At 46.5% G+C, this 27,094-nt stretch overlaps 1 protein-coding gene across 1 annotated transcript in view; it reads left to right on the top strand.

Annotated features, from left to right (window-relative positions):
- TTC12 (tetratricopeptide repeat domain 12) overlaps positions 1-26,568 on the top strand; it is a 46,618-nt gene extending 20,050 nt beyond the window's left edge. The window contains exons 8-21 of the mRNA XM_007452214.1: positions 1,734-1,794; positions 2,224-2,412; positions 3,644-3,713; positions 4,682-4,770; positions 6,882-7,050; positions 11,526-11,618; positions 12,674-12,734; positions 13,521-13,658; positions 14,123-14,221; positions 14,697-14,765; positions 22,874-22,975; positions 24,313-24,412; positions 25,256-25,481; positions 26,493-26,568. Of these exons, the coding sequence (XP_007452276.1) occupies positions 1,734-1,794; positions 2,224-2,412; positions 3,644-3,713; positions 4,682-4,770; positions 6,882-7,050; positions 11,526-11,618; positions 12,674-12,734; positions 13,521-13,658; positions 14,123-14,221; positions 14,697-14,765; positions 22,874-22,975; positions 24,313-24,412; positions 25,256-25,481; positions 26,493-26,568 (1,542 nt within the window). The remainder of the gene's footprint in view (positions 1-1,733; positions 1,795-2,223; positions 2,413-3,643; positions 3,714-4,681; positions 4,771-6,881; positions 7,051-11,525; positions 11,619-12,673; positions 12,735-13,520; positions 13,659-14,122; positions 14,222-14,696; positions 14,766-22,873; positions 22,976-24,312; positions 24,413-25,255; positions 25,482-26,492) is intronic.
- The last annotated feature ends 526 nt before the right edge of the window (positions 26,569-27,094 follow it).

Raw genomic sequence — 27,094 nt, 5'->3', positions numbered from 1 at the left:
AAGTGTTACTGAGAAAACTAAATCAGGAAGTGGTGAAGGTGAGATTGGTTTTACAGAGAGTGGTCAGGGAGGGCTTCTCTGGAGGAAGGGAAGGAGTGAAGTGAGCAAGCCATGTGGATATATTATACAGTGGAAGAGTGGTCCAGATAGAGGGCTAGCTAGAATGGAGCAAGCAAGGAGGGGAGTGAGAGGAGATGAGGTGAGCAGGTGGTGGTGGGGATACGTGGGGGACTGATCCCCTAGGGCCCTACAGGTTTTTGGAAGGACGTTGCCTTTTAGTTTGAGTGAGCTGGGAGCCATCAGAGGGTTTTGAGTAAAGGAGAGAAATGATCTGACTCATGTTTTAAAGGATCACTCTGCTGTATTGAGAATATATCTTGACATTGAGAATATATCTTGTAAGAAAAGAAGAGAGAACCAGTCAGAAGGGTATTGCAACAAATTATCCAAGTGAGAGATGATGATGGCTTGGACCACGTTGGTGATGATGAAGGTGGTGAGAAGTTGCTGGGGTTCTGCTTATATACTGACAGTGAAGCCAACAAGAATTGCTGATAGATTAGAGCTAGGGCTAAAAAGAAGTTGGATACAGGGTTACTCTCTTACACCTTTTGGGCTGCTATAACATAATACCATAGATCGGGTGGTTTGTACAACAAAGGTTTATTTCTCCCAGTTCTGGAGGCTAGGAAATCCCAAGATCAAGCTGCCGGCAAATTCAGTGTCTGGTGAGGACCTGCTTCCTAGTTCACAGACAGCCAGCAGGGGTGAGGGAGCTCTCTGGGGTCTCTTTAATAGGGCACTAATCAACTCATGAGGGCTCTACCCTCATGACTTAATCACCTCCCAAAGGCCCCACCTCCAGATACATCACATTGGGGGTTAGTTTTCAACATCTGAATTTTGGGGGGCCGTAAACATTCAGTCTGTTACAGTTACCATGTTTGATATCCTGCAACACTATTCTCTGTTTTAATGTGATGCTTTTTCTTCAGTTCATTTCTTAATCCTAATCTTCTAGATGAGCCTTGAGCTTTTAAGATATCTCAGAATGTTTCTTTGTTTTTCGTTTTTTGGGTTTTTTGGGTTTTTTTCTGAGCCTTTTCTTTCAGTGACTGGTTGCATTGATAGCCCTGAGGACTGTACTGCCCTAAACCCATCATCATGCCCCATTAACAAGAATCTTTCTTTTCCAGAAACTTTCTATCTAACAGTGTCCTCAGTGAGCCTCTCACGCTCAAGTGTTCTAGTTGACTCTTCCATGGCCAGTGAACAGACCCCTTACCAGCTCTTTGCAGCCTGTACGTTTAAATAGGCAGTTCTTGCTTCCTGCTCCCAAGTCTCTGTCAACAGTGTTTCTAGCTTCATTTATTTCCTTATTCCCTGTGAGCATATCTGACAGGTAGCCTCCTGTTCTTTCTCAGTGCAAATATCATATCTGAATTTTGCATTTATCCCAGCCAGACATGCGCCACGAGAATTTAGGACTGGATATTTTCCATCACAGGCAGTATCTGACAACACTATTTTTTAAAATAAAATTTGAAATAATACCTGTTGCCCCACAGAACCAAAGAAGCCTAAACAAAATGTCAAATGCATGCTGCATTCCCCATGCCCGCCTCCGACGCGGGTAGCGGGGGAGGCTGGGAGGAGATAATGATACCCTGTGCCTTTCTTATAATCACTGATCCCCCCTAACCACTCTTCAAGACCTTGTTTCTTTCTTCCAGTCTAGAGAGTGTTATCAGAAGATCTTAGAAATAAACCCCCAGCTGCAGACACAGGTGAAAGGTGAGACTTCCTGCCGACGTCCTTGTTCAAATTGCACCTCCCCTCTGTGCTCCGGTCCTGGGGTGCCCACCATGCCTTCTCTGCACTTGGCCGCAAGCACAGCCACGCCCAGCCCTGCACAATCACATCCTCTCATAACAGCCCAGCCTTGCTCCTCTTCCTCTGTTCTTGGCCTTCCTCCTTTTCTCCACCATCCTCCCTCCAAGCCTTCTAGACAAGGAACAATGTTGTCCTTGAATAATTCCCAAGATGTTTTAAGATTCCTGGTAGAAACTGTACACGCCTCCTAAAATTTTCCTTGCTGAAGATGAGTCTGAATTATTTTAATGCTTTCTGCCTTTCAGCCTCCCATCCTCAAAAACAGGTTGCTCCATGTGTGGACATGTTGATTGTTAGGGTTTTGTTGTGTTTTCCTTCTTGTTTTGCCAGACTACCTGAATCAGGTAGATCTTCGGGAGAAAGCAGACCTTCAAGAGAAGGAAGCCCAGGAAGCACTGGATTCAGGCACGAACACAGCCGTGACGACCAAGAATCTTCTGGAGATTCTTTCCAAGCCTGATCAGATCCCCTTGTTCTATGCAGGGGGGATTGAAATCCTGACTGACATGATGAAGGATTGTAAGCCAGCGATGTGTGTGATCTCATGAATATTGTCAGTATAAAGGGACAGAGTTTAGAGGTCTGTCCTCACCAGACAAAGAATCCGTTCCTCCCTTCCTTCCACCAATATTGAAGGTCTACTATAATGTAGGTGCTAGAGGTGGTGCTTAAGAAACATAAACCATCCCAGCTCCATCCTCTCCTCAGAGCATGCTGACACATGACACACATGCTGTAAACACCACACAATATGACACAAATCACACAGACGGCATGCACTCCATATATACTCACAACACATACACACACACACACACACACACAGCATGTGCTCACTATCATGTATACTTATATCACATACATCACACACACACACACACACACACACACACACACCATGCGTGTGAGACAAATATACCATATATGCTTATATCACATACAAGCACACCACACACGTTCACCCCTCACGGGTGTTCCCCACATGCTGCACATACCCACACACACTTTGCATATCCCACACAGACCCCACATACACCCCCAACACCCTGTACCAGCCCCACAAATTTCCCCCCAACCGTAGAGGAATGGAAGACAGAATTTTGTAGGATAAACTGTAACGTTCATCCCAGTTTCACTTAATGGCTGCTTAGGATGCGGAAATAGTTTCAGAGCAAACATCAGCTGTCCTCCTGCTAACAAGAGCCACAGTGCTCTGTTTTATAGTTTCTGTAATTACTGATCCCAGGGCTGAAACCAGTGTTGTTACTCAGTGACAGAATGATGTTTGTACAAATGGATGGAGTCTGATTTCCTTTAGTGTACAGTGGAGGGTGCTCAAACACCCCTGCAGTAGTTTCTTGGAGATTATAGGTTCCTCTCTAGAGCCTGGAAACAGCTTTGAAATAAACATTTATTAAGAACAGATGGATATGCCAGTTCTTCTAGGAGGTTAAGCGGCTCCTGGAGACTCTCTAGAGATTACAGAATGATGAGTTGTCAGATCACTCTTGGGGCCCCCCGAGCTCAGCTCTCCTTCTCTGAACAGGGCGTCCCTCTCACGGCGTCACCAAGTGGCTGATGACAGCCTTAGGTTTCAGAATCGGAGGTATTTGTTTCTGCCCAAACTGTGGATTTGGTGATCTAGACATTCCATTATTGGGTTTCTATTATCATCTGGCTCTGTGACAGCTAGACATCAGCCAGACAGTTCAGGAGTCTGACGACACGGTTTTCTCTGAACTTGTTTCAGGCACGGAACGAACTTTATTCAGAACACACAATGGATTCAGTATCATCAGTGAGAATGAGGTCATAAGAAGGTAGGGATGTTTGTAAAGACAGCCTGGCATCAAAGCAAGGAAAGACAACCATTTCTCATGAAATCAGACACTCATCACACAGGCAGCGTGATCACTGGGTGGTACTACCTTCAGTCAATACTGGGTTATGAAAACTTCCCAGGGTTCCTCCAAGCACTTCAGAGTCAGAGAAATGACCACTCTTGCTGGTTTCCCACCAGTTTTTGCAAGATTGCTCTTTGTTCTTGTCCTCTTTTGGACTTTGCTGATCATAACAGGAAATGAGATCAGCTGGTTCCTGGCTGATCTCATCTATCATTGTATCTGAAGAAAGACCCATATGGCAGGATTTAGTTTGCTAAATTTGTTTTGTATTTCAGTTGTTCTGGTGCAGTTCCCATGGCTTAGGACACTGGTGTGGGTTGGAGTCACCGGCACACGTTTGTGTGTGTGATGAGGCTCACGAACCCTAAGTGGTCTGCTGGCCCACCACAGTTCATTGGTCCTGCTGCAGCCAACACCCTGGCCCCTGGCTCACCACCCTCCCTCTGTGCAGACCCAGCTTCCTCGGCTGCATCCTTGTCCTGGAGCTCTCAGTTGAGGTCCTAGCAGTCCCTTTTGGTCCTGGTGACCTGCGGCTCTGGATTAAGAAGTGACTTTCTTGGGCTTCCCTGGTGGCGCAGTGGTTGAGAGTCGGCCTGCCGATGCAGGGGACGCGGGTTCGTGCCCCAGTCCGGGAGGATCCCACATGCCGCGGAGCGGCTGGGCCTGTGAGCCATGGCCGCTGAGCCTGCGCGTCCGGAGCCTGTGCTCCGCAATGGGGGAGGCCACAACAGTGAGAGGCCCGCGGAACGCAAAAAAAAAAAAAAAAAAAAGAAGTGACTTTCTTAAACCCACATTTGAGGAGTCTGGAGGTAAAATAAAACCAACTGAAAGGAAGATCAAGACTGATTTGCAGTTTTAATATTGCTCTCCCTTGCCCATTGTAGGTGCTTTTCCACAGCAGGAAGAGATGCAGTGGAAGAGAAAGTGTGCATGTCTGTTCTCAGGCTCTGGCAAGCGGTGTGCAGTGAGAACGGTAAGCCAGGGAATAACCATCAATCATCGTTAATGCGCTGGTAATGGGAGGGCTACGGGGCGGGGGTGTGAGCAGGCAGGATTGTTCCTCTAGGACAGGCCCTGGAGATGGCGGTCTAGACCCTCCCCTGGAAAAGCATATGGATCAGAAGCGAGACCTGCGCTGCAGTCGTGTCTCCGGCAACCTCGCAGCCGCCTCTGCAGTGGGCAAGGTCATGGTCAGCATCATGCGTGGTCTCATCACCTGGGCACTTGCCCTGGCTCTTTGCAGACTAGTGATTTCAGCTCGTGCACTGGCAGTGAGGCAGGCAGAGTTTTTCCTTTTCTGTCTGCTGAAAGTGCTCCTTTTTTGCTGACCACAGTACCGGTTTCAGCATCATGAGATTTACAACCATCCCTGCTGGCCTCTTGTGACACTGATTAATTAATGCATAATATTGGGACAGTAACATGCTATGGGGAGTTATTTACCATAACTCTTCCTTTTTTGCATATTAGCCTCTTCTGGGGTTCACTGAGTTTTTGTACAATCTTATCACTTTAGTGACCTCAATAAAAATTTTAGGCATTTCCCTCATTTTTTAAAACAATTGTATTTTTTTTTTAATGAGGGGAAAATGTTTGACTTTGGACATGAAACAGTGAAAATGGGAAGAATGATAGCTGTGTATGCCATGCACAGGCTTCTGTGGGGAGCTGTCGAGAGAGCTTGTAAATGCAGCTTGTAAACGATTAAATGCTGAATATGAAGTAATATGATTTTTTTCCTGATTTAGTAGGGTGGAGGAATCATGTTAAATTCTAGAATTCTTAAATTCTAGAGAATCAGGGGGACTCTTCCCTGCAGGGAATTACATTCAGACTAATAATCCTAATCAAGGTGCCCTGCTACTTGTAGAACACTGCACCAGCTCCGAGCAGTGTTTTTGCAAATCGCCCTGCCCAAGGGTTAGGGAGGCAGGCTTGGTGACCGGGTGTTTCCTCAGTATGAATTGGACATGCTTCCCTCCGTGCAGCCCAACTTCCTCACCCTGCAGCCCACTTTGGTTTCTGTGAACCTTGGGGTCACCTCTTTCTTTAGTATCTGGAAAAATACTGTCGGACACAGCCTGTGACGTACATGCTGTATCTCAGATCAATGAAATCTTGGTATATCCAATTCAATAAATACAGAGCAGTTTTTAAAAAGGACAAAGGAATGCTTAATAATAAAGACATGGAAATATGTCTGTGATATAGTGCTGACTGAGAGAGAAAAGCCAGTTTCAGGGTAGGATGTATCATATTTTAACATTGTTCATAAGAAGGGTGAATACTAGCCCCCTTAGGGAAAGGGCTTACCTGGAGGGGATACGGATGAGAGAAGAGAACTTTCATTTTCAGCTGTATACACGTTGTGTTATTTGAATTGTTTGCACTGAGCTACTTTTCATTTTTATGTAAACTAAACAAACTCTGCTCTTTCATAGCTTAGCCTCATACCCCAGCCTGTACCTCTGCCTGCTCTCAAATTCACGTACCTCATTAGAAAATGCACCAGGCGAAAGCGGGGTGCGGGCAAATCTGATGCCACCACCCTGGAAATAGCTCATGGTCTAGGAAGGGGAGCATTCTTTATTAATTAACGTTCTCATGTGATCGTTCTAGTTTTCTAGAAAAAACTGAAATAGTTGCTCTGGCCATTATATGAAAACCGATGGTCTAAAGCTCTTCCACCATTTAGCTGATTTCTTTTCCTTTCCTCACATTTCTGCACACCGTATGCCGAGAGGCCTCTGGCCAGAATAGTGGTAAGAGCTAATGTATGTGTGCCAGCCCCTGTTCTCCGCACCATCACATATTAACTCACTTGATCCTCACGACAACTCTGTTATGTTGGTCGCCTTCCTCGTCCCACTGATAAGGAGCACAGGGGTTGATGACTCGGCTAAGGTCGTTTCTTGGTCATTCAGACCCTGCAGTCTGGTTCTAGAATCCGTGCTCTTACCCTTCATTATCCTGCCTCTCAAACGCATGGGGAAGAGTTGGGTTTCCCGTTGAGATGTGGGGAGACAGAACTGGTGTGACTGCTGTCATGGTCTGCGCTAGACGGACGTGCCCTGTGTTTTGCAGAGGAGAACCAGCGCCTACTTGTGCTGCGCCCCGACACGGGCCAGCTGCTGCCCTCTCTCTTGGCCTCCAGGGTCCCGAACATCCGGCAGCAGACCCTGGCCCTGCTGCTGCAGCTCGCGCAGACGGAGAATGGACGGAGCCTGATCATGGGCCACCTTGACCTGACCGGGTAAGGCTCTGCGCTGTGGGTGGGAGCTTCCTGGCAGCATCTCAGACCTTACCTGCCACATAACACCTGCCTGGCTCCTGTCTCACATCTCTGACGTGAGAGGTGCCAGGCTACCAGATTAAGGATCAGAAACAGAAAGAGCCTTTGAGAAGAACACTCCCTCATGAGGACCTTCAGGACACGCCTGTCTGAACTTGGTACCATGGACAGTGTCACTTCTCCTGAGCCTGTTTCCATCTCACAGGCATTGCAGACCTTGTAAATACGGCAGCACTTCCAAAACCAGCAATTGGGAACCCAACTGTGAAATAGGCTATTTGTTTCTGCCCTTTTAGCCTCAGTCCTGGCTCTACCCTGTTCCTGTCCTTACTTTTCTTCATTTATTCCTGTTTCAGGTAATACTATCCGATTTTGCATATCCTTAAACCCTTTCTGGAGCAAGGTAGGGTATAAGTAATAAAACACATTGCAAATACTGTTACATGTAGGTCTTTCCAAGGCTTAAGGTGATAGGAATGGAATGCTCCTCTTTCCTAAGTAAACGTTTTTTAAAAATGACTGAAGCACAGTGATTCTGCCCAGTGCTTTTCCTTCTAAAGATTATTACTTTGAATATGTGAAATTGCCACTTTTTATGTCACAAAAGGCTGCACGTTGGCAATTTCATGTGGTTCAACCTAAAAGAAATAGTAGCAATGATTTTACCTTTGCTTTATAAATGCTGCCTATGTAACCTAAAAACAAGTTGGCTTCCGATTCTGTTCACTATCATCTCATTGGGAGGGAGGCAAGATAAGTGTCATTACCCCATTTCACAGATGGGGCAGGAGAAAGTGCAGCTAGTGACTCAGGGCATCTCAGCCAGCTGTCTCCCAGGCCTTGGAGCCTCTCTCCTACTCTCTGTTCCCCAAAAGGAAAGCAGTCAAATGTGAAGCTGTGTCAGACCTTCTTGGACCACAGCGAGACCTCTGGGGCTGGTCCCATGTCAGTGAGGAAGTCCATGTGTGCTGAGGACAGGATAAGCCTTGGCTGTGACTCTCCCCTTCTCAGCCCAGCTCACAGCCCCATGGCTCACAGGAAAGGCCTTGGCAGCCCCCGAAGCTCAACCTACACGGGCAAATGGATCGTTAGCAGAGTTAAATCCTCAAAAGCGCATTTCACATTTCAAATGACTCTGCAGTCATTTCCTCAATACCTTCATCATATGTTTTTTCATTTGGTTTTGGTCTCTTTGAGTAAATGTAGCTATAGTTATCATAAGCTTTCTCCCCAGCTATCTTTGAATTGCTTGAGTTTCATTTGAACTTTTCCAGTGTCTTGGCATTTGTGATCATCTTGTGTAGTCCTGCCTACTTTCCTTAGACAGTCAAAGAAACCTCAGTTTGTTACCTGTGTGCCCACTCTTCTCGTTAATGTCCATCTCCAGTTAAACCGGAAAGAGATGGAACATGTTCTCTGAAGTGAAATGAGATAGTCTGAAACAGGACAGGGCTGCACACAGGTTCCATGACCCTCACATTCCTCCCCAAATGAGAAAGTGAAGGGACAAATGTGCAAGGACAGGAGCCGAGTGAGGGCCAGTATCCCTTTGTGGAAAGCTCTGGGGTTTTAGATTCAAGCAGTCAGGAGCCCACATCCTCTGCTTGTCTCTTTCTACTTGTGTGACCCAGGAAAGCTGATTAGCCTTGATGTGCCTGGTCTCTCATCTGTACCACAGACTTATGGTGAAGCTTCAGAGACATGATACCCGTATGCTAGGTAAAATTTTTTCTGCTGCATTTGACAGATTACTTGGCCAAGAGAACTGGTCTTGTTTTTCTCACATAACAAAAAGACTAAAGATGGTAACAGCTGGTTTGGTGGTTTAATGATGGCAGGGTCAAGGTCTGTGTCCTTCTCTTGACCTTTCCCTCATGGTCACACAAGGCTGCTGCAACTCCAAGCATCACATCCCTCTTTAAGACAGGTTAGCACCAAATGGGTCTGTCCCTTTTATCAAGAGGAGCTACTGCTTTTGTTTCTCTTTGGTCAGAATTGTGTCACATGCCACCCTGGGGGGGAAGATGGTTCCAGCTTCTGTGGTAGAGGCAGGCAGGATAGAACGCAGCCCTCCCGCATCCCAGTGTTTGATGTGTCTGAAGACATTAATGTTTTCCAGGTCAAGCATCCTGGTTTCCTCAACCGTTCCTCAGGTGGTTCGACTTCCAGACCCCTCCCAGAACAAGCTGCTAAATAAACCCAGTACCATAAATGTGGGTGACTGGAGGCCGTACTCCTGAATCTAAGAGCCCAGTTTGATGGGCTCTTTTCTGTCTTTATCTCCTGTTGTAGCCTGATGGCATTTGGTCCTAATGATATCATTCTTCCTGGCCCTACTCCCACTCCCTGCTGTTCCTTCTCGGCTCCCTTTGCAAGCCCCCTTTATGCTGTCATCTTTCCAAGTCAGGGACCGCAAGATCCTACCCTTGGCCCTCTTCTTGTCCATGGCCCTAATTATCATGTCTAAGTCTCTCTCTCAAATGTTACAAGGAAACATCCTTCTGCAACCGGGCACCTACATCGCAAAGTCACAAGTATCATAAACTTAGTGTTTCAAAAGCGGTTCTTCAAACCAGAGCCTCTAGCTGAATTTTCTGTCTTCATAGATAGCATTTCCATCCACCCCGTCACCTAGGCCAGAATTCTGAGAGCTCCCTGGTTGGCTCCTGCCCCCATCCCTGAGAAAATGGTACTTATCAGTCCTATCTCCTCCGCATCTCCTGGATTCACTTCCTCTGGCTCTCCTGCACCGTCTCCCATCATTACTTCTAGGTCATTGTGAGGCCTCTTTCTTCTCAACTGTGCGTCTTACTCTGCCCCGTCTCAGCTCAGTCCCTTAACCTTTATTGTCTGGAAAACCCCGGTTCTCCCCCTGTTGGATTCCCTGGCTCCTGTACTACCTGCTCTGATCCACCTGCAGCACACCACCAAAGGGATTTGTCCCAAATGCACATCTGTCCTGTTACTTTCCTGCTTAAAATGCCGAAATTACTCTACTGCCTCTAAGACTAGTTCTTGAACTTCTGAGAAATATAGCGCTTAGGAGTCACCTGGGGGCTTTATTAGAATACAGCTTCCTGGGGCCTCCTCTAGCTCAGAGACTGAGAGGGGCTCAAGAGCCTTCAGCCCTCCCCATACACCCCCACCAAGCAAGTCGTCCACTGCCCACACTCGGGACACAGGCTAACAGGGGAAAGTACACACATTCCAGAAGGCCCCCCGTGACCCAGGCTGGCTCTGCCCAGCTCCCCAGCCTCGCAGCTCTCTGTCCTCCCCGCTTCCTAAGCACTAGCTGTGAGGAACCGCTAGCAGTCCCCAAGTGTGCCTCTGCGATTTATGCCTCATCATCTTTGAGACGGCTGTGTGCTCTGCCTCAGATGCTCTGCTCGTGTCCCCACGTGCCTGACACTGGCCTACAAGCTCCTTGGAGCTGGGCCTTGTCTTGTTTCATCCCTGTGGCTCCAGAACCTACCACATCACCTGGCACATAATGCCAGTAAGTGTTGTTGACTGAACGGACAAAGGGACAAGTAGCCAATGCTGCACTTTCAAGTGATGCGGAAATGTCATCCTCATCTCCATCCTCCCACAGCTCTTGCCAGGTGGACTCTGTGCCCACTTGACATGTGTCTGTTTCTAACCTATCATCTGACACACGTCCCTGTACGAGACAGGAGCTCAGTACTGTGTCCCAGCACTGAGCACGACACTCAGCACGCTGAAGGTGCTTGGTGTGGGTTTGCTGGCTGGACAAATGACTTCCACTCTCATTGTCCTGGTGCCGGTCAGTCTGTTAAGGCAGGCTGAGACTGCATTAGCTTTTCGGCAGCTGCACCAGACTGTTTGCTCATATACCAGGTTTGCCACTGGCTAAAAATTTGTAAGCTTCTTTCACATGAGTCAGGTATAAACCAGGCCTCCCAATTCTGTTACTTAAACAGAATTTCCAGCTCTAAGTGAAAGACTTTGAGTTTAACTCTCTGAAATTTCATCTGATATGTTAAGCAACCTGTCAAAATCTTGTTAAATCTTGATTCCATCCCCCACTTCATTAGGGGGCCTTCCCACTTAGTCATCAGCAGATTAGTAAGCGTGCCATTTAGATGTCATTTGTGTGATTCAACTTGGCCAAGCCAGAGTCCCAGGGCAGAGGCACCAGAGATTCCTTCCAAGTCAGCATCTGATAATCAGTGAACTTTGGTTAAAACTGTTAATTCCCCTGGGCCCTCACATTAAGTGGTAGAGCCCTTCCCACGGGAGAGTGTCTGCCTCATTGGGGTGGGCAGGGGCTGGGCTTCCTGGTGGGCATGGTAAGGCCCTTTCAGCTTATTTCACTCAGGTGCTGACTCCTTCCTGGCCTCCATGCGAAGCCTCCTTGTTGGGGATGCTGTCAGCTGGAGGTCAGCCCACCCTGAGGGTGTTATGGATTTTTGCAGGTTGTTGGAAGCCCTCGTGTGGTTTCTTGATTTCTCAGATAAAAAGGCCAACTCAGCCATGGGACTGCTCACAGACTTGGCTCTGGAAGAAAGGTAATTTTTGTTTCCAGAAATTGACATTTCTTCTTCAACCTTTGTTGAACTGTCTGATCTTCTAAAACATGCGGCACACGGGAGGTGAGACCAACTGAGCATCACAGGATTCACTGTGTAGGACAGCTGATGTCTTCAGGGGCTGTGGTCAGACACTCCCGTTCCAGTCCCTCTAGGTGCAGGGGGCGACCCGGCCCTCAATGAGCTTGGAAGCAGTAACATACTTAGAACAGTAACTCTCCCAGCAAGCAAATCTGCTATGCGGTGAGGCTTCTTCCCTTAATCAATGCCTAATAGGAACTGCCTGGCAGACATGTGTTGATTAAATGAGAGAGGGAGAGAGGGAGAGAGGGAGGAGAAACACAGTAACAAAGTAGAGCCCTCCCTGGCCGCCAGTGGCAGTATGGGTAGCCATCCCCCGCGCTTTTTTTTTTTTCTTTGTTTAGCTGCTGCTGGGGAAGACAGTAAAGGTCTTAGATTTTCATAACTTTTCAGCTTTTTGAAAACTGCATCTTGCTTTGTTTTTAATGTCCTCATCAACTTTAGGGCATCTTACTTAGGAACGGTCATACAATGAGAGAGAGCTGTTTGTGCTGGCAGCTGGCCATCAGCACGGGCTGGGAGGGTGTACTCGCCTCTCTAGCTGGTGGAGGTGTGTGTGCCTCGGGGCCCTCCTCACAGCTGTGACACGTAAACATGCTGACACCGTGTCTCCTGTTTGCACGGCACACAGCGTGTAGACTCAAAGCAAGGGGAGGGCAGGGGTGGTGTTAAGTCAGTTCGGCAGAAACCTCGGGATTCCAGCAGCTTCTGTGTGAGAGAGCCGCCCTCTGAGATCTGTTGTTTAACATCAAAGGCAAGTCTCCAGGCTAAGAAAAAGTAAAGCCACATTACCTGCCCAGTGACGACCTTTTTTGGTTCCGAATGAATCATCCATGCAGGGGCAAATCACACGGGCCCAGGGTTGGACGGTCTGCTCCATCACCCAAGATGCTGTATTTATGTTTTAGTTTGCACGGGGTAGAAATAAATCATGGCTGATATTCTCTTGACAGATTCCAAGTCTGGTTCCAGGCCAGCCTTCCAGATGTTCTCCTGGCACTGACGGGCGTGCTGGTGAGTAAGCCCTCATTTTATCACCTGTGACAGACCCTTTTGGGAGCATGAGCGGGGCTGTTTCAACAGTTTTTACCCCAGAACTCCTGTTGCCTCTCAGGTTGATTAATTATTTATTCACAGCTGGAATTTATACAAGTCTTGGTTGTTGAAACAGCTGCAGTGGGGGCAGGTGGAGATGGGATACGGGCAGAGCTGGTTACAGGGGAGGAAAGCCTGCCTGGGGGCTGCAGTAGGCGAAGGTGGGGAGTTTGTCGGTCTCCATCAGTCTTCTTCTGAGCCAAGTCCTGTCATAAGTACCACGTGCAACCCTGTCCCCTGAATGGCAGTCATCTCAGTCAGGAGGGCAGGTGTGGTGGTTGGAGCTGATGAGGGAGAAAATTGCCAGGCCAGGAGTCCTCCAGGAGAGCGTGCTGTGACTAGACCTGTCCCCAGTGAGCCATAGAAGTTTCAGGGGACCTTAGAGGGCATCCTGACACCCCAATATTTCACAAATGTGGAAATGGAAGGTCTGAGAAGGGACAGGACTTGTCCCAGTGCCCCCAGCTAGTTGATGGAGCAACTGGGATTAAGCCCCAGGCCTCCCTATTCCAGGCCAAGGTGATTTGGGGTCTCCCCCTCTGTGTGCCTCCTTCCTTTCTGCCAGCGTGACCCCACCGATGTCCCCATGTGGCATAACGCTATCTGGTTCCCAGACATTTTGGTGAGTGAGGGATGCCCCTAGAGATTATTCTGGCATCATTTGCCTGCTCTCTGCAGATTCGCTTTCTCTTCATCCCCTTTTAGAAGAGAGATCCCAAGGTCACCAACACCTCAGCTCTCTGCCAGTGTATTGCCATTATGGGAAACCTCAGCGCTGAGGCTGCCACCCGAAGACAGATGTCTGCCTCTGAAGAATTCAGGGATGCCTGCTTGGGCCTCATGGTATTTCAGCTTTTCTAGTCAAAGTTGGTCTTTTACCTGCTTTGAGGGCATTGGCTTCTTCTTCATTATCTGGCTTTTCCAAAAATTCTGTTTGAGGGTGATGGGGCCAGTGGCTTACCCTTTCTGTAACAGTAGGTTTGATGGGCAGCTGGCCTTACAGAGTCCTCCAGATCAAGTCTCTTCCACCGCGGAGATGTTCGAAGGGTTTTCTGTGGAGCTGGCTTGAGCACCCATTTCAGCAGTTCCATCTGCAGTTTGAGCCCAGGGCATACAACATATGACATACGACATGAGGCGCCACACACTCTGTGCTGTAAACTGGGCTCAGACCTTCCCACATCACTTAGGTTCATGACACTGACAGTTTTAGGGAGTGTGAGTGATACTGAGACCATCGCCAAGGGGAACAGATGACCATGACAAGCTGCAGGAAAATCATTGATCACCTTGTTTTATTTCCAAAGGCCAAGTGTGAGGAGGATATGGACCTGTTCAGAGAGGTCATGTATACCCTCCTGGGACTCATGATGAACTTGTGTCTTCAGGCCCCCTTTGTCTCTGAGGTACCGCATTCTTTTCTCCCTACCTTAACCCGTTCTGTTGCAAAGAACTGTTCTCATTTCTGCAAAGAGGATAGAAGCACGGCAGTGCTTCTACACTGGCAATGGGAATGGGGAATGCTGGGCGGATGCTGTGTCCCTGAGCTGCCGAGGGATGGATGAGTCGCTCTGTCAGGTATTGATTCTGAAAACCAGTTGAGTGTCCAGGGCGCTGAGCACGGTGCTAGGTTCTGTGTTTACAAAGTCAAATACGATGTGGTCCCTGCTCTCAAGGTGTCACCCTGTAGTTAGGGGAGTTGGACGTGGGAAGAAATGAGAGCGATAGAAGAAGATGTTGTGAAGGAAATATGGACAGACATGGTGGTGGCGAGAGGGAGGGAGTGGAGAGTGGTCGGTTCTACTTGAGCGCTCAGAAGGAAGAGGCAGAGGACCATGACCAGGACAGGCAAACTCCTTCTCCCGCTCCTTGTTGTTGTAGGTTTGGGCCGTGGAGGTGAGCCGGAAGTGCCTGTCTCTACTGAACAGCCAGGATGGAGGAATCCTCACAGTAAGCTTCTCCCAGGGAAATCCAGAAACAGCTTCCTTTGTTGTACTCCTTTTGTTTTGTTTTGTTTTGTTTTGAAGTCACCACACCTTTCAGATTCTACTGATTCTCTGAGATATTAGGCAGATTATATACTCCTCAAAACGATGCCCGTAAATACCGAATTTGCCTATGGTTTCAGGGGATTTGGTGACACCCCCCCCACCAGTGCCCATCTGTGGAGGCCCTAGAATCAAAGAACCCCAGTTAAGAATCCCTTTTCTGTAAACTGTGGCACTTAACAACTTATCCAAGGTAATCTGTCTGATTTGTCCTATATCAAGCCATCTCTGTGCAAATTGGACAGGCCAAATGATTTTATTTGGAATCTTTCTTCCATAGTCAAAAAAGCCAGACACATATTTTGAAGCCAGTGATTCTGGAGGTTGTTTACGCATAATGGTTTTAGCCCCCTTCGAGATATATGCTGGAATGGTTTTCTTCTGTTTCTGACATTTGGCTAAGAAAATTAAGAAGGCCTATGGTTAGCACAGTGTATCAGGAGGAGAATGTTGATATGATTCAAGAGGCTGTTGGCCATTATCCTGGGATGTGTTCTTCACTTGCATTAGGAATCATCCCAACTTTTATGCCTATTAGATCAGGGCACTAAACCTAGAGAAACAATTGGTGTCACATCCAGGGCAGGTCTGGGAAACCAGCCCTTCAAGGATCACAGCCTGGGCACAAGCCTCTTAGATAGCCTCATCCACCAGAGGGCAGACAGCAGAAGCAAGAAGAACTACAGTTCTGCAGCCTGTGGAATGAAAACCACATTCACAGAAAGATAGACAAAATGAAAAGTCAGAGGACTATGTACCAGACGAAGGAACGAAATGAAACCCCAGAAAAACAACTAAATGTAGTGGAGATAGGCAACCTTCCAGAAAACGAATTCAGAATAATGATAGTGAGGAAGATCCAGGACCTTGCAAAAAGAATGGAGGCAAAGATCAAGAAGATGCAAGAAATGTTAAACAAAGACCTAGAAGAATTAAGGAACAAACACCAGAAGAATTAAAGAACAAACAGAGATGAACAATACAATAACTGAAATGAAAAATACACTAGAAGGAATCAATAGCAGAATAACTGAGACAGAACAGATAAGTGACCTGGAAGACAGAATGGTGGAATTCAGTGCCACGGAACAAAATAAAGGAAAAAGAACGAAAAGAAATGAAGACATCCTAAGAGACCTCTGGGACAACATTCAACAACCAACATTCGCATTATAGGGGTCCCAGAAGGAGAAGAGCGAGAGAAAGGACCCGAGAAAATATTTGAAGAGATTATAGTCGAAAACTTCCCTAACATGGGAAAGGAAATAGCCACCCAAGTCCAAAGCGCAGAGAGTCCCATACAAGATAAACCCAAGGAGAAACACGTCGAGACACATAGTAATCAAACTGACAAAAATTAAAGGCAAAGAAAAACTATTGCAAGCAGCAAGGGAAAAATGACAAATAACATACAAAGGAACTCCCATAAGATTAACAGCTGATTTCTCAGCAGAAATTCTACAGCCAGAAGGGAGTGGCATGATATACTTAAAGTGATGAAAAGGAATAACCTAGAACCAAGATTACCAGGCAAGAATCTCATTCAGATTTCATGGAGAAATCAAAAGCTTCACAGGCAAGCAAAAGCTAAGAGAATTCAGCACCACCAAACCAGCTCTACAACAAATGCTAAAGGAACTTCTCTAAGTGGGAAACACAAGAGAAGAAAAGGACCTACAAAAAAAAAACCCATAACAATTAAGAAAATGGTAATAGGAACATACATATCGATAATTACCTTAAACGTGAATGGATTAAATGCTCCAACCAAGAGACACAGGCTCGCTGAATGGATACAAAAACAAGAGCCATATATATACTGTCTACAAGAGACCCACTTCAGACCTACGGACACATACAGACTGAAAGTGAGGGGATGGAAAATATATATTCCATGCAAATGGAAATCAAAAGAAAGCTGCAGTAGCAATACTCATATCAGATAAAATAGACTTTAAAATAAAGAACGTTACAATAGACAAGGAAGGACACTACATAATGATCAAGGGATCAGTCCAAGAAGAAGATATAACAATTATAAATATATATGCACCCAACACAGGAGCACCTCAATACGTAAGGCAACTGCTAACAGCTCTAAAAGAGGAAATTGACAGTAACACAGTAATAGTGGGGGCCATTAACATCCTACTTACACCAATGGACAGATCATCCAGACAGAAAATTAATAAGGAAACAGTTTTAAATGACACAATAGATCAGATACGTTTAATTAATATTTATAGGACATTCCATACCAAAAGAGTAGATTACACTTTCTTCTCAAGTGCACACAAAACATTCTCCAGGATAGATCACATCCTGGGTCACAAATCAAGCCTCGGTAAATTTAAGAAAATTGAAATCACATCAAGCATCTTTTCCGACCACAACGCTATGGGATTAGAAATCAGTTACAGCGAAAGAAACATAAAAAACACAAACACATGGATGCTAAAAAATATGTTACTACATACCAAGAGATCACTGAAGAAATCAAAGAGGAAATAAAAAAAATACCTAGAGACAAATTACAATGAAAACACAACAATCCAAAACCTATGGGATGCAGCAAAAGCAGTTCTAAGAGGGAAGTTTATAGCTATACAAGCCTACCTCAAGAAACATCTCAAATAAACAATCTAACCTTACACCTAAAGGAACTAGAGAAAGAAGAACAAACAAAACCCAGAATTAGTAGAAGGAAAGAAATCGTAAAGATCAGAGCAGAAATAAATGAAATAGAATCAAAGAAAACAATAGCAAAGATCAATAAAACTAACAGCTGGTTCTTTGAGAAGATAAACAAAATTGATAAACCTTTAGCCAGACTCATCAAGAAATAGAGGGAGAGGACTCAAATCAATAAAATTAGAAGTGAAAAAGGAGAAGTTACAACAGACACCGCAGAAATACAAAGCATCCTAAGAGACTACTACAAGCAACTCTATGCCAATAAAATGGACAACCTGGAAGAAATGGACAAATTCTTAGAAAGGTATAACCTTCCAAGACTGAACCAGGAAGAAATAGTAAATATGAACAGACCAATCACAAGTAATGAAGTTGACACTGTGATTAAAAATCTTCCAACAAACAAAAGTCCAGGACCAGATGGCTTCACAGGTCAATTCTATCAAACATTTAGAGACGAGCTAACACCCATCCTTCTCAAACTCTTCCAAAAAATTTCAGAGGAAGGAACACTCCCAAACTCATTCTACGAGGCCACCATCACCCTGATATCAAAACCAGACAGAGATACTACAAAAAAAGAAAATTACAGACCAATATCACTGATGAATATAGATGCAAAAATCCTCACCAAAATGCTGGCAAACAGAATCCAACAACACATTTAAAGGATCATATACCATGATCAAGAGGGATTTATCCCAGGGATGCAAGGATTCTTCAGTATATGCAAACCAATCAATGTGATACACCATATTAACAAACTGAAGAATAAAAACCATATGATCGTCTCAGTAGATGCAGAAAAAGCTTTTGACACAATTCAACACCCATTTATGATAAAGACTCTCCAGAAAGTGGGCATAGAGGGAACCTACCTCAACACAATAAAGGCCATGTAAGACAAACCCACAGCAAACATCATTCTCAATGGTGAAAAAGTGAAAGCGTTTCTTCTAAGATCAGGAACAAGGCAAGGATGTCCACTCTCACCACTATTATTCAACGTAGTTTTGGAAGTCCTAGCCACGGCAATCAGAGAAGAAAAAGAAATAAAAGGAATGCAAATTGGAAAACAAGAAGAAAAACTGTCACTGTTTGCAGATGACAGTTTACTATACATAAAGAATCCTAAAGATGCCACCAGAAAACTACTAGATCTAATCAATGAATTTGGTAAATTTGCAGGATACAAAATTAATGCACAGAAACCTCTTGCATTCCTATACACTAACAATGAAAGATCAGAAAGAGAAATTAAGGAAACAATCCCATTCACCATTGCAACGAAAAGAATAAAATACCTAGCAATAAACCTACCTAAGGAGGTAAAAGACGTGTACTCAGAACTCTGTAAGACACTGATGAAATAAATCAAAGATGACACAAACAGATGGAGAGATATACCATATTCTTGGATTGGAAGCATCAATATTTTGAAAATGACAATACTACCCAAAGCAATCTTCAGATTCAATGCAATCCCTATCAAATTACCAATGGCATGTTTTACAGAACTAGAACAAAAAATCTTAAAATTTGTATGGAGACACAAAAGACCCCGAGTAGCCAAAGCAGTCTTGAGGGGAAAAAAACGGAGCTGGAGGAATCAGACTCCGTAACTTCAGATTATACTACAGAGCTACAGTAGTCAAGACAATATGGTACCGGCACAGAAGCAGAAATATGGATCAATGGAACAGGATAGAAAGTCCAGAGATAAGCCCATGTACCTATGGTCACCTAATTTATGACAAAGGAGGCAAGAATATACAGTGGAAAAAAGGCAGTGTCTTCAATAAGTGGTGCTGGCAAAACTGGACAGCAACATGTAAAACAAGGAAATTAGAAGACTCCCTAGCACCCTACACAAAAATAAACTCCAAATGGATTAAAGACGTAAATGTAAGACCGGACACTATAAAACTCTTAGTGGAAAACATAGGAAGAACACTCTTTGACCTAAATCACAGCAAGATCTTTTTTGAACCACTTCCTAGAGTCATGGAAATAAAAACAAAAATAAACAAATGGGACCTAATAGGACCTAATAAAAGCTTTTGCACATCAAAGGAAACTGTAAACAAAATGAAAAGACAGCCCTCAGAATGGGAGAAAATATTTGCAAATGAATCAACAAAGGATTAATCTAAAAAAAAAATATCAACAGCTCATGCAGCTCAATATTAAAAAAACAGACAACCCAATCAACAAATAGGCAGAAGACCTAAATAGACATCTCTCCAAAGAAGACATTCAGATGGCCAAGAAGCACATGAAAAGCTGCTCAACATCACTAATTATTAGAGAAATGCAAATCAAAACTACAATGAGGCATCACCTCACACTGGTTAGAATGGGCATCATCAGAAAATCTACAAGCAACAAATGCTGGAGAGGGTGTGGAGAAAAGGGAACCCTCTTGCACTGTTGGTGGGAATGTAAATTGATACAGCCACTATGGAGAACAGTATGGAGGTTCCTTAAAAAAGTAAAAGTAGAATTACCAGATGACCCAGCAATCCCACTACTGGGCATATACCCTGAGAAAACCATAATTCAAAAAGACACATGCACCCCAACGTTCATTGCAGCACTATTTACAATAGTCAGGTCATGGAAGCAACCTAAATGCCCATCGACAGACGAATGGTTAAAGGAGATGTGGTACATATATACAGTGGAATATTACTCAGCCGTAAAAAGTAAACTGGGTCATTTGTAGAGACGTGGATGGATCTAGAGACTCATACAGAGTGAAGTAAGTCAGAAAGAGAAAAACAAATATCGTATATTAACGCATATATGTGGAATCTAGAAAAATGGTACAGGTGAACCGGTTTGCAAGGCAGAAATTGAGATACAGATGTAGAGAACAAATGTATGGACACCAAGTGGGGGACGTGAAGGGGGGATGGTGGTGGGCTGAATTGGGAAATTGGGATTGACGTATATACACTAATATGTATAAAATAGATAACTAATGAGAATCTGCTGTATTAAAAAAAATTTTTTTTGAAAGAAAAAGGATCATAGCCAGGGGACTGGTTCCAGAGTTGTACAAAGCTTCCAAGTAGATCCAGCATATCCTGTTTGTGGCCAGCAAGCCCACAGCTTCCCTGAAGTCAATCCAGACTTACAGGGCAAAGCTGTTTAACCTGGGCTCCAGGAAGATGTGGTAGGTCTCCAGGTTCCCTGGAACCCCCAGCAATTGTATAGAAAATTCTGAGTATATGTGCATTTTCATGGGACTGGAGAGCGCCACAGCTTTCATCAGATCCTCAAAAATGATACACGACCCCAACAGTGGTAAGCACCACTGTTCTTGGGTACTTGGGATTTTCTGACTGGTGGGTCTAAAGCTGGGCCTGCACTAGTCCCACACTGGCCCTTCAAGGACTCTGGGGCAGATGTCCCCAGGACTCTGCTTGGCCACAGCTAGGTGGGTGCTGACCAGCCTGTTGAGCAGGGCAGTAGCCTTAGCAGGGAACCCGGTCCTTTAATACGGTGCTCTCTCTACTGCCTTGGGCCTGAAAAGAGAGCTGTACTGTCAACTGTAGCCACATGCTAGCCCCTGTAGGAAGCAGATTAGGGAAACAAGATAGGTGATATGATAATACACAAGTTCGTCCATTCTTGCTCTGGAGACTTCATTAAAATGAGACTAAAGACTTTAGGGGGAAAAAAAGGCAGAAACCCACACTGACGAAGTGAACAGGCAAGAGGTCACCAAAGGGTAAGTTATTTTAGCTAGTTTCTGGAAGATGGAGAACAGCTGCCAGACTGGTAATTAATACGGCAGGGCTAAAGAAGCCTTCGTGTAGAGGACAGCTGAGGGGAGCCCAGCTGGGAGGTAGCGGGTCTGTCTTGCAGTTCCATGGAGAAGATTGAGCATTCAAACTGCCAGCTACAGCAGAGGACAGAAGTAAGAGATGGGGGGACTGCATTTGGCAGCCAGGCATCTATTCCTCAGGCATAAAATGAGCCATCTTTTCCTAAAGGAATTGAAAGACCAGAGGAAAAAGGTTTTGCTTTCTAGTATTTGAGAGTGCCACCTCTCCACCTGTCAATGGATAAACTTCCCATAAACATAGTGTACCCAAACATACTGCTTTTTTCATAAATGTGACTAGAGAGCTAAGGGTAGATCTCACCAGGCATATCAGGAAAGCCATACAAATAAATAGACAAAGCAAGGTAAGCAGAAAATTTGACTCTCAAAAAATAGAGATGAAGTAGAAAACAGAAGAAAAAATTAATACCTATCACTCGTGTCTTCAGAAAGATTCAAGATAGCATTATGGCCATAAAATAGTAACAGAGCTATTTTTTTTTTTTTTTTTTTTTTTTTTTTTTTTTTTTTTTTTTTTTTTTTTTTTTTTTTTTTTTTTTTTTTTTTTTTTTTTTTTTTTTTTTTTTTTTTTTGCGGTACGGGGGCCTCTCACTGCTGTGGCCTCTCCCGTTGCGGAGCACAGGCTCCAGACGCGCAGGCCCAGAGGCCATGGCTCACGGGCCCAGCCCATGTGGGATCTTTCTGGACCGGGGCACGAACCCGCGTCCCCTGCATCGGCAGGCGGACTCTCAACCACTGCGCCACCAGGGAAGCCCCCAGAGCTATTTTTTTTAAAATCAGAACTGGAAAATAAAATCAGTGAAGTCTCCCAGAGAATAGAATAAAAAGACAAAGATGTAGAAAAGATAAAGGAAAAGCTAAAAGTCCCAGAGGATCCATCCAGGAAGTCCACCATCTAATAAGGGCCCTGTTGGTATCAGAGCCCCATGGGTGATACAGGGCAGGACTTTCTTGCCAAGGGTTGAACGCTGGTCCTGTGTGAAGCTGGAATAAGCTGGGCCTCTGTGCACCCGGGGGCAGTGTTGGCAGCCCTTAGAATTGCCTACCCAGCAGCTTTATTATAAAGAACAGTACTTGACTTGCTATCAATTCCTTGGCCATTGTATTTTTAAAGTCAAGGTATTATTTTGCATCTAATACTAATGATTGTTTTTGCCTCACCAAACTACTTGTTGACTTTAAAAGGTCATCAGCATTTTAAGAAAAAAATTTCTATTGAGGTATAGTGGGTGTACAATATTATATGTTTCAGGTGTACAACACAGTGATTCACAATTTTTAAAGGTTATGCTCCATTTATAGTTACGATAAAATACTGGCTATATTTCCTATGCTGTACAATATATCCTTGTAGCTTATTTATTGTATACAGGGTAGTTTGTAACCTTAACCCCCTACTCCTTTCTTGCCCCCCACCCCCGACTTAGGAGCGTTTAATCAGCCTTTCTTTCTGCTTCACTCAGAGAGCTGCTGGCGTTCTTAGCCGCACCCTTGCCTCCTCTCTGAAAATTGTTGAGGAGGCCCTCAGAGCAGGAGTGGTGAAGAAAATGATTAAATTCCTGAAGGTAAAATAACTTCATTGGTTACAACCTCCTGAATTTCCGGGAGTGTCATATTTTATTTGGGGAACAGAACTAAGGAGGGCTTTGTTCAGTTAAGGTTCTTCTATTTCCCCCCTGCTAGCTTCTAACCTTCTCGAATGGAGATTCCCTTCTGCCTGTCCACCCAGACTCGGCTCTGACCAGCAGTGTAAGATTGTTGAACAAATAATTGTTCATTAGATACATCCATAAAACCTGCTTCCTACTTAAACCTAACTTTAAAAATGTATGGCCTCTGTCCTCGAAAAAGATGGTCTGAGTGGATTCAACAAGGTTTCTCAGGTCCTGGTTTTGTTCATGGTTTCCTGCTCATGATGCTTTATCCAGTTACCTGGAGAAGGTTGGAGATAACTCCATTTATGAGATATGTAGGCTGCAGAGTAACCATGTGGCTTTTAAAAGGACGTTCAGATTTTCCCCGCAATATGAGTGCAGTGAATCTATGTGAGTTAGTACAAGAGTTAACTAGATTCTCCTGAAGGGGGAGGTGAGTTACTAGGTTGCATCTCTGAGTCCCGCCAGCGATGCATGTGCCCAGTGAGGTTCACTCCCTCACGTTACTGTGGTGACCCCACGGGAGACTTACTCATAAAACCCAGGCTGAGTGGCACCAGGAAGCGTGCTCTGTCGGGGGGCTGCTTCTGGGGCAGGGGCGATATTGAGGGGGCAGGGTGGTAGGTGTGAGTTTAGGCAGCCACGTGGATGATGACCGTCATTCACTCAGTATAACTCTTGCACACCCACCGGAGTCTGCTGGTTGCATGCACACACATGTGCATTATGCATGTCTTCACACACACATCCATTTTAAAGACCCCACATAGGGTGATTTTAAGGGTTATGATTCGACAGTTGTCACCTCTTAAAATGATCTAGGTTCATAATGCTCTCCATGCAGGCCTGTCAGCCTGACAGCCTTCTCGGGTCAACCCTCATTCTCAAATGGTGAAATGACATGGGAGGGCCTTTTCCTCCCTTTTTGGTACATCTGCCAGTCGACAGCACTCACTCCTGTTCTGTTTCAGCCACTCACTCCTAAGCCTTCCACAGGTAATTACTCAGGTGTACATGACAGGCCTACATTCATAGCAGGGGTGAGGGCCACATTAGGGAGGATGTGAGTGACACTGCATCCCAGCAGGGACCAGGCCCACTAGCCAGGAAGCACACGCTATTGTCAGCAGAGCTCTGGCTCAGAAGTCTAGGAAGCCACGAGCACAGTCACAGCTGCTCACTGTAGTTTCTGGCCGAGAACAACCATGGCATTGATTTTCTTTTCCTAATTTCACTCTGAAATCTAGGCAGGAGGCCAGACTGCGTCACGTTATGCAGTAAAGATACTCGCCATCTGCACTAATAGTTATCACGAAGCACGAGAAGAGCTGATAAGACTGGATAAAAGTAAGTGATAGTTTCTTTAAGTGGAGCCCACATTAACCCAGAGGTTAATCAAGCCGTGAAGCTGCAAAGGGAACTGCCGGTGAGGAGGGAGGAAAGACTGAGGATGATGCGTCACCCCCTCCTCGGACTCAGGCAGTGTGTGTGAAGATGATGTCACCTCACCTCCAGCTCTGAAAGCTCTTAATTAGCATTCGGCCGGCACAGGTACCACATCCTTGCTGGAAGCCTCAGCTGTTTCCCAGCTCAAAGATAACAATCAAAGCTGAGGGCTACCTCCCCACTCCAAGTAAACTGAGATCGTTTGTAAAGCATTCTGCTTAGACTCACCTAACACGGGTCCTCTTCCTTCCCAGGGGAAACACCTTAGTGACCAAGGAGAATGGGAGAGGCTGAGCCTGGCTTTAGTGTAGTCACTGCCCTGTCATGCGGGGCAGGGGTCCTGCTAACGCTCTCCTTCCCACCTCCTCTGGGCCGCACAGGCGTGAACGGGGGTCCCCACTGAGTGGGGGGCAGGAACCTTTCCTATGGAACCTGTTCCTGGCCCCACAGGTACGGGGTGCCAGCCCACGGCCTCCCACTCAGGCGGGGGCTGTCAGGTGGAGCTGAGAGGTTCAGATTGGGGATGTGGAGAGAACGGACCTGTCTGATGCATAGCCTGCATTTCCGGGACTACTGAGTCCTGCCAGGCTCTGCCCCGGGCTCCTGAGGTCCCTCAGAGACACAGCCAGGAGCCAGAGAGCCTCAGAGCACTCAATAGGGATTTGACATGTCCATCCACTGCCACCTCCCTGTGCCCCCCATGTTCCACTGCCAGCCTCCTGCTTGTACTCCTCCACCCTGTAGAGCTCGGTGTCCTGATGCAGCTGCTGGGCTCGGAGGATGAGATTCTGGTGGGCAACGCCACCCTCTGCCTGGGGAACTGCATGGAGGTGCCACACGTGGCCTCATCCCTGCTGACCACGGACATCGTGCCGGTCTTGCTGAAGCTCGCAGGCGGCGATGCTCAGAAGACAGCCGTGCAGCTGAACGCGGGCATCGCCCTGGGGAAGCTGTGCACGGCCGAGCCCAGGTGCACAGCGCGGCAGGGAGCCCAGCTGCTTCTCTGGAGGATGCCCCCAACCCCCGGGGCACTGGGGAGAGCTCAGGCTGCAGCTGGAGAGGGAGCACGGTTATGGGACAGGGATCTTTCTGGGCACCGACGGCCGTCGTCTTCTGTCTGCTCCATTCCCGCAGTCTCCTCCAGCCTCTCGTCTCTCTACCCTTCCTCCCTCTCACACCATCTCCCCTTCTCTCTGACTCCTTTCTCTCTCCTCTGCTTTTCCAGAAACAGACCTCCCCCACTTCATTTTTTTTTTTTTTTTTGCTTGGGACCTAAGCGTATGGGAGAATGTCCTGTAGGGTAAATTCTTACGCTGGAGAAAACGGACGAGGTTGGGGAGCGGCATGATTAAGACTGCCCAACAAGCTCGGACAGGAGCCTGCGCTTGATCTGGGTATCGTGCCTCTCTCAGCCCAGGCTTCCGCCCCGCTCTGCCCCGATCTGAGGCACTGGAACGCCTGGTCCTCACGTTCCTGGAAGGTGCCCACCTGTGGCTGAGCGTGGTGCCCTGGCACAGGAGGGGGTGCCTTCCATGGTGGGGAGGGCCTCTGGCCTGCCTGCTTCCTTCTCGCACAGGCTCCCCCTCCCACCCCTCCTCTGGAGAACGAGAGGGTGGGCCTGGATGATGTCTACGGTCTTTTCGAGTTCTGTCTGATTGTTCAAATGCAAAGAATGGATAAAATCTTTCTTCTACAGAAAGCAAAGCACATCAGCTATGATGGGCTCTCTGCGGCCACCTGCTGGGGAGCTCCCAAGAGCAGGTCCCTCAGGTCCCCGTCACATCTGCCACTCACACGGCGAGTGCCGCCGTGCTTTGTGGGCCTCCTGAGGGTCTCCCCACTTTGATCTTTAGGGCTTTACAGCAGCTGCCCTGTCCTGCCTTCCCAGCCGGCTTCTGCCTGAGGGGGGGGGATGCCTCTGGGGGCCAGGTGTCTGCACCTTGGCATTTATGTCCTGGAGTTTGTGTTCTGATTATAACAGGTTTGCTGCTGTACTGAGAGAGCTTCACGGGCTGGAGATTCTCAACTCTACCATGAAGTACATGGACAATTCTTGAGAGACGTGGCGTCCGTGTGAGCTCAGGCTTGTTCCTGTGCCAATAAAGACTTTCTGCATATCCACCCCAGACCTGAATACTGCTCTTCAGAGTGCTCGCCTGTTGGTTTCACTGGTCACAAGACTTCCCCAGACTCTCTGGGAAGCAGCGGTTCGAGATAGGAACTAGGTTCCACCTAACACCCCACCTGCCCCTCTTGATGTTTTCTGCTGGCAACACGCTAGAAGCATCAGGTTTTTCAGGAGCGGCGTTTTGGCCTCCGTTTTCCAGCTCTGAAGTGCCAAGACACAGCTGCAGTGGCATCTGCATGGTGAGCCTCCTCAGGCCTGGCTGTGGCACACACTCTTGAATTCAGTGGGTTGAGTGGTGGGTGTGGCTCCCCAGCAGGGAGTTCTGTGAGGTCCAGGGGAGTCAGTCCTGGAAGCACCACCCGCTGCCTTCCTCCGCCCCATGCAAGGATGTTGTGACCACCCCCCTTCCCTTAAATTGTCTTCTGCTTCCAGTGCCAGAGCGGGGGGGGGGGGGG

This window comes from Lipotes vexillifer, unplaced genomic scaffold (assembly GCF_000442215.2).
Source record: "Lipotes vexillifer unplaced genomic scaffold, Lipotes_vexillifer_v1.1 scaffold743, whole genome shotgun sequence".
NCBI lineage: Eukaryota > Metazoa > Chordata > Mammalia > Artiodactyla > Lipotidae > Lipotes > Lipotes vexillifer.
Note: the sequence above shows the minus strand (reverse complement) of the source record. Positions and strands in the feature narration are given on the sequence as shown.